The following is an 11829-nucleotide window of genomic DNA, read 5'->3' as shown; positions in this document are numbered from 1 at the left end:
TGACCTTGTCGCTTACCCGCGGTCAGGCCTCACAGGGAGGTTTGTGAGGAAATGTGAGGAAAGGGCTTTGCGAATTTTAAAGTTCCTCAGAAAGGGGAGTAATCGACATTCGAAGCGCCCGGGTTATGGACAGCCTTGGTATATTACAGCCCCATTCACACACGCGGAAATTGACGTGTAATGGGCGCAGGATTTTCTCCCAGACGCCCGCCGTCCAGCTCGCGGTTAAACTGAGCCTCGCTTATCAGTCCCGCCGAGTAGGCGTTCCCATTGCTCAAGGACTCCTCCGCTCCGCCCACAGCTCGGCCCGCTCCTCCTCGCGACCCCCTGGCCCCTCCCCGGGCGATGCCCCTCCCCTCCCCCAGCCGCCCCCGGGCTGCGCGGCTCGGCCCCACCCTCGCCCTCCTCGGGTCCCCCCCGGCTGTCCTCAGCGCGCCCGCGGGCCTCCGTCGGGCGGGGCTGAGGCGGGCCGGGGCCGGGGGAGGGGCGGAGCCAGGCCTGGCCGGAGCGGGAGTGACGCTGGTCCGAGGCCCGTCCCCGCCGGGCCCCGCCCCGGCCCGCCCCTCCCCTCTCCTGGGCTGTCTTCCCGCCCCCTCCCCTGCGCTCCCCGTGCTGTAGAACGCTCAGCCCGGTGGATACATCGCTGGTTCCATTGAGAAAATCGGAGCGGAGCGGGCGGTGAGCGGCCGGAGCCCGGGCTCTCTCTGCCCGCCGCGAGCTCAGCGCACGCCGGCCCGAGCCGCCGCCGCCGCCGCCTGCGAGCCCGCCTGGCTTGCCCGGCCGGCCGGCCGCAGCCACAGCTCGCCCTGCTCCGCCGAGCCGGGCAGGGGGGGGCATCCCCCCCGCGCCTCCCGCCTCCCGCGGCGCTCTGCGGCTCCGCAGCCACTGGGCCGAGATTGGGGGGCGGGGGGAGGGGGGCGGGGGCGCCGCGGGGGCCGCCGCGAGCCGAGGCCGACGGCGAGGGAGCTCCCCGGGCGCAGGGAGTGCGCGGCGGGCATGAGAGGCTGCGGCGGCCGCCTGCGTCTCCGGAGCCCGTCCCCGACCCGCGGCCGGCCGCGCAGCTAGAGGGAGGAAGGGAGCCGATCGCTGGAGAGATGTCCAGGAGAAAACAGAGCAACCCCCGGCAGATCAAACGTGAGTGGCAAACTTTGGGCAGAGGTGGCCGCCGCCGCCGCCGCGGGAGGAGGAGGAGGAGCCGGAGGGAGCGGGAGGGAGGGGCGGCGGCTAGCCTTGGGGTACCCTCTCCCTCCCCAGCCTGCCCACCGCGACCGCTGTTCCCCTGCGCCGGCTGCGGACTCTTCCCCCTCGCTTCTCGGTCTGGAACTTGAACGTCCGCCGCCTCCGCCGGCTCTGAGCGCCCCACCCCCAACAGTCCCCCAATCTCCGGGTTAAATGGGACCGTTCGCCCCCCGCCCCCGCCCCCGGGTAGCACCGCTACGTCTGCGGCCCCGACGGGAGGGAGCGAGAGGCGGCTCCGTCTCCGGTGGGATCTCTGTGTCTCCTGGCAGACGGCTGCCCAGATAAAGTCCATATTGTTGCTTCGCCCCCTCCTCCCCCCGGCCCGGGTCCTCCCGCTCTCGCCTCCCCCTCCGTGCCATTTCGGCGTTCCTTCGGAGCGTCCTTCACCCTTCACCCAGCCTCTTCCCCGGCTACTCCCGGCTCCCGCTCCCCGCAGCCACCCCTGGTAGTGAGTCTGGGCTGCCGCCTCCTGCAGCGCTGCTGTTTGCTGTGACATGTAATCTAATCTCCATAGGGCAGATCTGAAATGTATATACGTGAGCTGCCGCTTGTACTGTATGGTCCGAGGCGGCGGCCGGCGGGGGGGGGGGGGCGCGGGGACGATTTTTTCATTTACTTGTGACTGGGGGAAGTTTGAGCCGTGCTAAGTGGGTTTACTGGTCTCTCCCTCTCCCTCCCTCCTCCCCGAGCTTTCTCAGAGATGTTTCAGCCAGATTAGGCAGCCTCTGATCTGGGTGGAGATAAAGTTTAAAATATTCCATTCTGCAAGTCCCATCCTGATAAGATCACTCTGTCGGGACGGGCTGAAATTGTGATCTTATCTGCCCAGTTTGACTCTCACAGTCTTTGTATTGAGAGAGAGAGAGAGAGAGAGAGAGAGAGAGAGAGAGAGAGAGAGAGAGAGAGAGAGAGAGAGAGAGAGAGAGAGAGAGAATTTGAGAGATCATGATTATCTAGGAGCTTAAAAAAAAAAAAAAGCTGTGCAGTCAGTGGCGATGTCGGTCTGGGGGTTTGTGAGCTATTTGGCTACTTTTCATTTTTCTTCTGGAAATCTTGGAAGCTCAGTTCGGCTGCCGGCTCTTGCCGAGGCTGCCCTCAGCCTGCCATACTTGTTGGCTTCTGAAAGCTAGAAGGAGGGATGGGTGAAACCCTGATAAAGTATCTTGATAAAATCCAGACCGAGACCACCAGGCATCGCTTTATGTGTTTCACCACCACCCCCCCCCCATCAGCTGCTGCCCCCACCCCCACCCTCCGCCCTCTCTGGCTGATAGCGTTGCCCTGGGTTGTCATTCTCCTAGGGAACCGAGCTGATCAGGCCGGGAGAATCTGATTTCAGGTCTAGCTGAGATGAAAGAGATTACTGTTGTATATTCAGGGTGGGGAGGCGGGGGATTCTCTGAAACTGCTGGAACTTTTCCAGGGGTTACCTGCTTCTGTTTCTAACCCCTCCTCTCCCCCTTCCCCGCGGTCCTCCCTCCTCTCCCCACCCCTCCTAGTAGATCTAACTCGTGGATAACGCTTAGATGGAGGGATAGTTTGAACACGCCTCCGTAGAACAAATGTTGCTTTTATCAGCCTGGAGAAATAATTGCCATCTTGAGTGGCATCTACCTGCCAGCCTGACTGGGTGATGGCTCAGCTGGGAAATCTTGATCCAATCTAGAGGGGAGTGATGGGAATACTTACTTCTAACGTCCCGCCCCCTTCCCCATTATTATTATTATTATTATTATTATTATTATTATTATTATTATTATTATTATTATTATTATTAAGCCCCGGGATTGGGAGTTCTGCCCCCTCCGTTCAGGAATGAAGTCAAGCGGCCGCCTGAAAAGCGGGCTGCCCTCAGACAGGCCATTCGGGCCGAACGGAGCCGAAGTTAGTCCCGAGGCTGCAGCTGGTCGCTCGGTGGCTTTGTACCCGCCCGAGATGCTGCTCCCTGCCTAGGCAACAATGCTGATCCTTTGCAGATAAAGTCTATTTGAGGCTAGTGCCGCTCACTGGGTGTGCAGGAGTGTGTGACAGGAAGCCGGCATCCTCACAATCGCCCCGGCTCCCCCCCCCCCGCCCCCCCACAATAACTTATTAGCGCGGTGGCCGGGTTAATGAGAGTGCTGAGCGCCCAGCTCCCCGGGCTGGGCGGGGAGGTGTCGGGAGGTCTGTGCGGGAAGCGCTGTTAAGCATTTGTTTTCCCGGCCTCCCCCCTTCACCCCTGGGAGACGGCTGCCGCTTTAATGCTTAATAAGGAGTAAAAGGTGATCCCAAGATGGATTGCGATGCCGGCCGGCCGGGCAGCCTGCTGCATGCTAGTGGGGAGCGGAGAGCCGGGGAGCTCAGCGCGGTCCGCGCCCCCCGCTCTCTGCGGAGATGGCAAGGAGAATTGATCTCCGGAGATGCACATCGCCCAAACTGGTCAGCCCGGAACCGGCCTGGGCGCCTCCGCTCCGTCAGTGGCAAGCGCCGAGGGGGCAGAGGCCACCGTGTACCCCCCCCCATCCCTGCCGCCCTCTCCTCTGGGAGGAGGGAGGGCGCTGAGCTCCAGGTCCTGGTAACCGTACTCCTGTAATGTGCAAAGCCGACCTGTTTACAGCAAGTACACTTCTGTCATGTCAACCGGAGTATGAAAACCTCCCCCAGATGCGTATCTGCTCTCAGGGTTTTTTCTTCTCTCTGCGCCTCTGTTCTTGCCCTCCTCCTCCTCCTCCCCCCCCCCTTTTTTTTTTCACGTCGATGAGAATTGCAGATAGACTCAAAAGGGAGATCTTGGGTTGGAAGGTGATTGCCAGGAGCGATAAGACCCAGAGACAGGGACTGAGAGACGGTGGGCTCCACTCCATATGGAAAATTCGGATTCATTTTTTTCTTCTGGCCAGCCCCAGGCCAGGCTAGGCTCATTTGGGGTGAGGAGCCAGGTGCCCTCGTCCTGCTCCTGTCCCAGGACCCCCGGTGGTTCCCAGCGCCCCACATTGCAGCCTGGCACGCCATGTAAGGGAGAGGACAAAGGGGTGGGGGGCTTTTCCCTCCCCCCCCTTATCTGCACCCCTGGCCTTTGTGTGGCTGTTTATTTAGGTTGGTTCTGACTTCAAGTTCGATTGTGGACTGAGTTAAGATGGAGAAGGCGATTGTGACTGGGTGGTGATGGAATGGCTAACAATTTCTGGCCCTTCCTGTATTTCAAAGGCAATCTCCTGGCTAGATCTCTCTTCCCCCTTCTCCCCCCCCCCACCTCCCTAGCTCCCACCCTCTTGGTGGATTTGGTCCTTTGCTTCTCCTTAGATGGGAGGAAACTGATAAGGAAATGAGGCTGATTTCCTTGTGGTAAAGGCTACTACTGTCCCTCCCTCTGGCCTCTCTTGCTCATGCCCCCTCCCCATCAAAGCCTTAGGAACCCCCCACTCCCCTCCCCCAGATGCAGCTGCCTCTTTCTTTCTCTCTTTTGTTCTGCCCTGAGATAGATGTGCCCGGCAGATAAGCGGGGAACCGATCACAGCCTCGATAGCCTATTCTGTTTATTAACTTCAAACATGGGAGCTGGGGCCCCCACACAAAGTGAGAAAGCTCCAAGCCAGCAGCTGTGAGCTGGCAGTTTAGAAGGAGTTGGGACTTTCGACATGGGGGGAAATAGATCCCGGACTGATGGGAACTCTCTGGGTGCCTGGAACACCTCCCTCCCCCCCCAACTTCTCTTCATTAAGGGAAAAAAACCCACAGAACTGAAGAGTCTCCCAGTAGTTTGAGGACGTTTCTGCCGGCCTGTTTTTCCTTTCGGTTCTACTTTCAGCTACAGTAGATGTGAATTCCTGATAAGCGCTGGGGCCTGATCTCCAGGCTGATAAAGATTGCCAAGCCAGATAAGAGGTGCTTATCTCTACCCACCAGACTGGAGCAGGATTCGCCTATAATAACAAACAGTGAAAAGCAAAGTCGAGGGGGGTGGGGTGAGGGGGCTCCAACAATTTGTTCCATTGCAAATGTGATTAATGCAGGCCTTTTAATTATCTGATTCTGGGTAAAGGGGGTGGGGGAGGGTTGTGGGAAGGGGAAAAGGAAAAGGGGCTGGCCAGAAAGTAGGCCAGGCTGCCAGATCGGGGTATTTTATTTTTTTTTTTTCACCCAAACTTGGCAAAACCCATGTCATTGAAAAGAAACTGGTTCTCTGCCGCTTTCTTTTTAATTAGGTCCAGGTGGTACAAACCCATTAAAATGGAAGAAAGCTGACTTTTCATGATTATTTGCTGAGTGAAGGAAATGTTTGGTGAAAATAACAGCCTCTTTTAAAACAAATCTCCTCTCATTCCTATGAGATGGTGTGAGATAGGGTGATCCGTGGTTCCCCAGTCCTCGGCCAGAGGGAGGTAGTTTTCTGTCGTTCTTAGGATTGTTTGGGGTGGTTGGGGTTTTTGCAGGGGCTGAGGGGAGGAGATTGTATTGTGCTGGATTCTTTTGAAAATGATCTATGCCCACATTGCCTGGGTGTTGCTTATTACTAAAGGTCTGTCACCGGATTTTCTGCAAAAAGACAACTGGCTTCTCTCTCCCTTTCCCTTCCCCCAAGGAGAGTTTAATTTCTTGACATTCTACTGGTTTGGGAACTGGGAACAAGCCCCTCTTTACAGATTCTGTTTTCTGGAACTCTTTGTTCAGTAGCTCTCCTCCCTCTCCCATCTCCATCCTACAAAAACCTAAAGGCTCTAAGCTCCCTGTGGGCAGACAGACATTCAACATTGTAGCCATAGGGATGTCAAAGGAGCAGCGGAGCAGCAGTTGAATAGAGACTTGGCTTCCAGGCTCATCAGTCCAACTAACTAAGTGGCCAAGACCAGTGGCTCTGGCTCCTGCCCTCATCTTCTCTTGCTTCAACATTGCTGGGGCAATTGGTCCTAATTGACCTCCCCAATTCTTGCTTTTCCACTCTACCGATAAAGCACATTCCTGATACTGTTGCTTCCTTGCTCAGGAATCTGCTATGGCTCCTTCTTACCTCAAGGATAAAATAGAAACTCATTGGCCTTTGCATCCTTTTGAAGTCTGGGTCTAATTTACCGTCCCAGATTTATATATGTTCTAGCTTTCAAGAACTCTTGCTTTTGTCAGACTGGAAGACTTAAACACTCTCTTGGTTCCGATAAGGGATTGGAATTGTGGGAATTGTTGAACTTGTACTATCTACTTCATGGGGTTGTTTGGGGGAAAGTGCTTCAGAAGAGCTGTGAGCTCTTTTCATTAGTCTAGTCCCTTTAGATACATTATTCAAAACGATGGATCCTTAGGCCCCTGTAAGTTTCCTGAAAAGACTAAAAAGAATTCCTAGACATTAGGCCATTTGGGTAAGGGTTATTGGTGGGGTTCCCTCCCTTCCCCATCCTTTAGGTTTCAACAACCCTTGTAGCAACTCCCTCTGCCCATAGACCCTCTTCACCCATGAAGAGGGTGAAGGGCTTATTCTGTCTCACTCAAGCCAGACTTTGTGAACAGTGAGTCTGGAGTCCATTTATTCTTGTCTTTAAGACCAGCCCTTTACCTAATACTTCTTTTCAATATTTTACTCCACTTTGCTTATAGACCAACTAGAGACTAGGAACTTAGGTTCTAGGCCCAACCTAGTCACTAATTTGTTCTGTGTCTGTCAGAAACTTAATCCGACATCTCTAGACTCCTGTTTCTTCTTCTAAAATGATGGGGGTTCCACAAATGCTGTCTTTGCCCAGCATTGATACTCCGTGACCCAAAAGCTTTATTCTCTTTCACATAGCAGATAAAGAGCTTTAGGAAGATCTGACTCATTTATAAACCAGTGATAAAGACTTCTGTGGCACTTAACTCATTGGGCCACTGTGGGATTCAGGTGAGCTGATGGATGTGTGTGTAGTTGCTTTTATATTATTATTCTGTTTGTTCATCAAGAAGCCTCTATTCTCATGCCAGAGAGTCTGGAATTTATTGTGTTGGGGGAGAGAGAAAGTTAGATAACCTTGGAAGATAGCAGAAATTTCCAGAAACTGCTGTAGAAATTAAAGATTTTCAAGTTTGGTATGGTCAAATCCAGGTGCAGCTGGGCAGCTCAGTGGATAGTGTATTGGCCACTGATATCAGGAAAACTTGAATTCAAATCTGGTCTCAGACACTTATTGTGTGACCCCGGGGAAATCACTTAACTCTGCCTCAGTTTCTTCAAATGTTAAACAAGTCAGAGAAAGAAATGACAAATATTTCCAATATCTTTACCAAGAAAATCCCCAAATGAGAGCGTGAAGGTCACCACTGGACAACAATCAAATCTCAGTCTCCATTTTCATCCCTGCTACGGTCTCTCATGACATCTGGCAGCAATCTTTTTGGGGGTCTCATTCATGTTCCATGAAAGAATTGGAGAAACCTTCTGTAGAGGGGTCCCTGCTGTGCTCAGAGTGAATGTTTCTTCTGAAAAACGAAACTGAATATTTTTTTCTGGGCCCCTGAGTTTTCTCAAGTCTATCCTCACCCTCAGCCAAAAAACGATAAATAAAAAATAAAAATGTATATTGCTGGAGCAATTGGTTTTAAGTGACCTCCCTAATTCTTGTCTTTTTACTGTCCTGTTAAAGTGCTCTCCCCAAAGCACATTGCTGACACTGTCACTTCCTTGCTCGGGAATCTGCTGTGGCTCCTTCTTACCTCAAGGATACATTAGAAACTCATCATCCTTTGAATTCTTTCACAGTCTGATTCTAACTTACTTTTCCAGGTTATTATACATTCTGTTCTTCAAAGAACTGTCTTCAAGAACTTTGTGCATCACTACAAGATTCAATCTCTCACTTTTGTCCAGGCTGATCCCCTCTTCTTATATTCCCTTACTTCCTTTAAAGTTTAATTTTTAATACAACCTTCTGGAAAAGGCCTGTTCTGATATTAATGTGCTCTCTCTCTCTCTCTCCCCCTCCCTCCCTCCCTCCCTTCCTCCCTCTGTCTCTTCTTCTCTCCTTTTCCATTTGGGGTTAAGTGACTTGCCCAGATTCACACATCCATTGTCTGGACAGATTGGAACTCCAGGGCTGGTGCTCTACTCATTCAGCTACTGAAACTATCCCAGTGCCTTCTCTTCAGAAATTATTTTGTATCCACCTGTATATATTTTGTATTTCTTTTTCTGTGTACGTGTTTCCCCCTCTTCTCCATAATATATAGCTCCTGGAAGCCTTCTTTGTATTCCCTTCCTTGCTCCTGGCACATGTTGAACTTTTTAAAAAAATTCTATTTTATTTTCAATAAATAGTAGACTCTTTATCGAATGAATTAACAGGGGGGCAGGGTGGGGGGGGAATGCTTTCTGATTTCCAGAGAGAGAGCACCCTTCCACCCTTCCCATCCCCTTGAATTTTATAAGCTGCCTTTTCTGATTTTTACTCTCTTCATTCACTATAAGTGAGCTTGCCAGCCACATCAAAATAAAAAAAGGAAGGAGAAACCTGGAATCCTAGCTCTTTAGAGCAGTCATCTGCCCCTGAGGCACAGAATTGGAGAGTTAAGTTACTCTCATCCTCAGTGACCATCCTTTTACAGATGGGGAAACAAAGCCCTAAAGGGAGGGGACTTGGGCAAAGGCATATAGCTAGGTAGTGGCAGAAACAGGCCAGAATTCAGTTTTTATTCATTCATTCATTCAGTGTTTATCAAATGCCTTCTGTGTACTAGAAAGGGTCCAGTGTGTAGTTCCTGACCTGCAATTCACTGCTCTTTTCCCAGAATGATTTCCCTCTGATTACTACTTAGGGGCCAGCTACTTATTAGATAGTTTGGAAAAGGGCATTCTCTCCCTGCCCCCATTGCCTTCACACACACACACACACACACACACACACACACACACACACACACACATTTTCAAAATTTGATTGTATGAGTAATAATTCCAATCAGAGAGCTCGCAGAAGCAGCTTCAAAGCCATCTCCTTCCCCCCAGCAGGCGTCGGAGCCTGTGGGTGACTCCCCAAACCGCCCTGCTCACAGCCAAGTCAGTGAAGAGAGAAGTGAAAGTCAAGTGCCATTAACCCAGAGACTGGCTGCCTCTCCCACTGTCTGGTTGGGGAGTAATTAAAATGAACAAAGGGATCCTCCATGAAAAGATCCGGCCACTCGCTCCCTTGGAATTGCTTTCTCTGCCCTGGGGATTGTTCGAGCATGGGCAGTCTTGTGGCCTGGGCCTTCCTTTTCTCCACCTCTCTGGCCGGTTTTTAAGAGAGAGACAGAGACAGACAGCAGCAGAGGGAGGGAGGGAAGAGGAGAAGGAGGAAAGACAGACAGGAGAGGGAGGGAAGGAAGGAGGGAGGAGGAGGAGAGACGGAGAGACAGAGACTGACAGGGAAAGAGACAGAAACAGAGGGAAGAAGGGAGAGACAGAGAAACAGTGTGTGTGTGTGTGTGTGTGTAACTAACCCGCAGGGTTCAGGATGGGGAGCAAGCCAGTGGCTTTGGTGAGATTAACCTGTGCTCTGGTCCTTAAGCTGCCCATCAGCCAGACTGCAGTGATAGAGAGGACAGGGGCATGGGAATGATGGCCATCTTCAAACATGTGCAGAGGCAGCCGAGGGCTCTGCTGTAGAGTTCAGAGGGTAGGACCGGGGCTGATGGAAGACAGATTCCAGCTTAGTCAATCTCAGGAAGGAAGCACTTTCTAACTGGTCGCGGTGCAGTAGCTTCAGAAGGAGCTGGCTTGTAAGGGAGCGAGCTCCCCTTGACTTTCAAGGATGTAAGAGCAATCTTTGGGGCAGGGCACTGGACTAGCCCTCTCCTGAGGGTTTTTGTATCAAGAGTCCAATGGCTCCTGAACCATCTCCATAGAACCAATACTCTGAGGTCCTGTTTCAGATCTCGTTTTGTATACTTGTTAGAGATGACATCAAGCTACAGGGAGTGGGATCAGCTGCCTTTTTTTTGGGGGGGGGTTAGAAGGCCCATTTTTCTGACCATATTTCTTTGCTTTTTGTCCACGTGTTTTTATCTCTGAGACTGGAAGGAGTCACGCTGGGGAGTAGAGGACAGTCTGGGCAAGTAGAGGACAAGTCTTGGACATTGCTGAAGTAGGAAAGGGTTATTTATGTATGGGTCTTTAGGTAGCTAGTAATAGTTCTTTCACAGTGACTTGGAAAAATAGCAGCCACCCCTTACACATGTATCTAGTTCATAGCTCCAGAGCTTGGGGGAGATCTCAGTGAACATATAGACCAACATATAGATCTTACAGATAAAGAAACTGAAGCCAAGGACACATAGGTAGTTAATGGCGGAGACAGGATTTAAACTGAGATCCTGCACCAGTGTTCCTTCCATCATGCCCTGTTTCCTCCTTCAAATACCTGCATTACTGGTTGAACTTGGGCTAACCTTGAAAGCATCCCCGGGGGCTCAGGGAGCTTCTGCCTGGCCGCAGATGTTCAACCCAGCTTGGAGACACCCCTTCCTCCTGAAGGCGGATGGCGGCTGATTTGGGGATTCGGTGATTCTCGGGCTCTCGGCCTGCTGGCACCAGCCCCGGGCATCTCCATGGGCCTCACCAAGGGCCGCCCAGTGCTGCCGTCTCTGCCTCTGTGCTTGGCAACCTCGGCTTCTCCACAGAGGTCACTCTGCCAGAGCCAAGGGGCGGCACCGGAGCATTGCTAGGGATTTAAATGGGTCAGTTGGGGAAGAAAGGAGGAACCGGAATGCGATGCCATTAATTGTACCACTTATCTCCTGTTTCTATGCCAACCAGACGTTCCCTGAGTTTGACGGGCCCGTGAATAATACTCCAGGCCGTGCCTATCTGCCATCGACACGACTCTTCGTGGAGGCAGCTGTTGCCTGGTTGATTGGTATCGCCCAACCTCCTAGCCCAGTTGCTCGGTCTGGGCACGTAGGCTCTCCTTGTCCTTTCTGCCACGAGACCCCTTGGGCCCCCATCACTCGCCTCACCGGGGTTGGTGTCTAGGGGCAGAGCGGCTCTTTCTTGGTCAAAGCCAGCGATTCTCATTGTGATAGAATAGCAACAGCCCTGGATTTGGAAGTTAGGGCACTGGGTTCTAATGGCAGTTCTTCTACTTCCTGCCCATTAATATTGAGCAGTACCTTCATCTCTCTGGCTCTCATTACCCTTATCTGTAAAATCAGATCAGAGGTTCTTAACTTTTCTTATATCCTAAACCCTGTGGGCAGGCTGGTAAAGCCTGGGAACCACTTCTCAGATTTGTTTTTGAAAGCATAAAATAAATAAAATCACAAAGGAAGCATATATTACATCGAAATACAATCATCAATTTTTTTTTTTTTTTTTAATAGTTTAAAGACCTGAGGTTTAGAACTCTTAGACTAGAGGAGCATGTATCCTGCAGGTCTAAATTCAGTGACCCAATATGATTCCCTAGCTGACCTGCTTCCTCCCACTCCCAAGGTCTCCCCAAATCTAAATCCTATAATCCCACCTTTGGAAACCCCCAGGGGTCCACAGGGGAAATCTGACTTCCTCCTGGCTTTTAGATGTGGTTTTGAGAGCACTGGGGCTCAGTCAGCCTCAGAGTTGGGCATATAAATGAGGATGGGCCTCAGGCACCAGCCTCAGCTTCCATTTCC

General features: G+C 52.0%; 1 protein-coding gene across 2 annotated transcripts in view; it reads left to right on the top strand.

Moving 5' to 3' along the window:
• Positions 1-598: 598 nt before the first annotated feature.
• Positions 599-11829, top strand: part of ZFPM1 (zinc finger protein, FOG family member 1) — a 177607-nt gene continuing 166376 nt past the window's right edge. Inside the window, exon 1 of one of the 2 annotated variants that reach the window (XM_074286229.1) lies at positions 599-1134. In XM_074286229.1, the coding sequence (XP_074142330.1) occupies positions 1095-1134 (40 nt within the window). In that variant the 5' untranslated portion in view covers positions 599-1094. The remainder of the gene's footprint in view (positions 1135-11829) is intronic. The other variant, XM_074286227.1, reaches the window with a different exon arrangement.

This window comes from Sminthopsis crassicaudata, chromosome 2 (assembly GCF_048593235.1).
Source record: "Sminthopsis crassicaudata isolate SCR6 chromosome 2, ASM4859323v1, whole genome shotgun sequence".
NCBI classification, from domain to species: Eukaryota; Metazoa; Chordata; class Mammalia; order Dasyuromorphia; family Dasyuridae; genus Sminthopsis; species Sminthopsis crassicaudata.
Note: the sequence above shows the minus strand (reverse complement) of the source record. Positions and strands in the feature narration are given on the sequence as shown.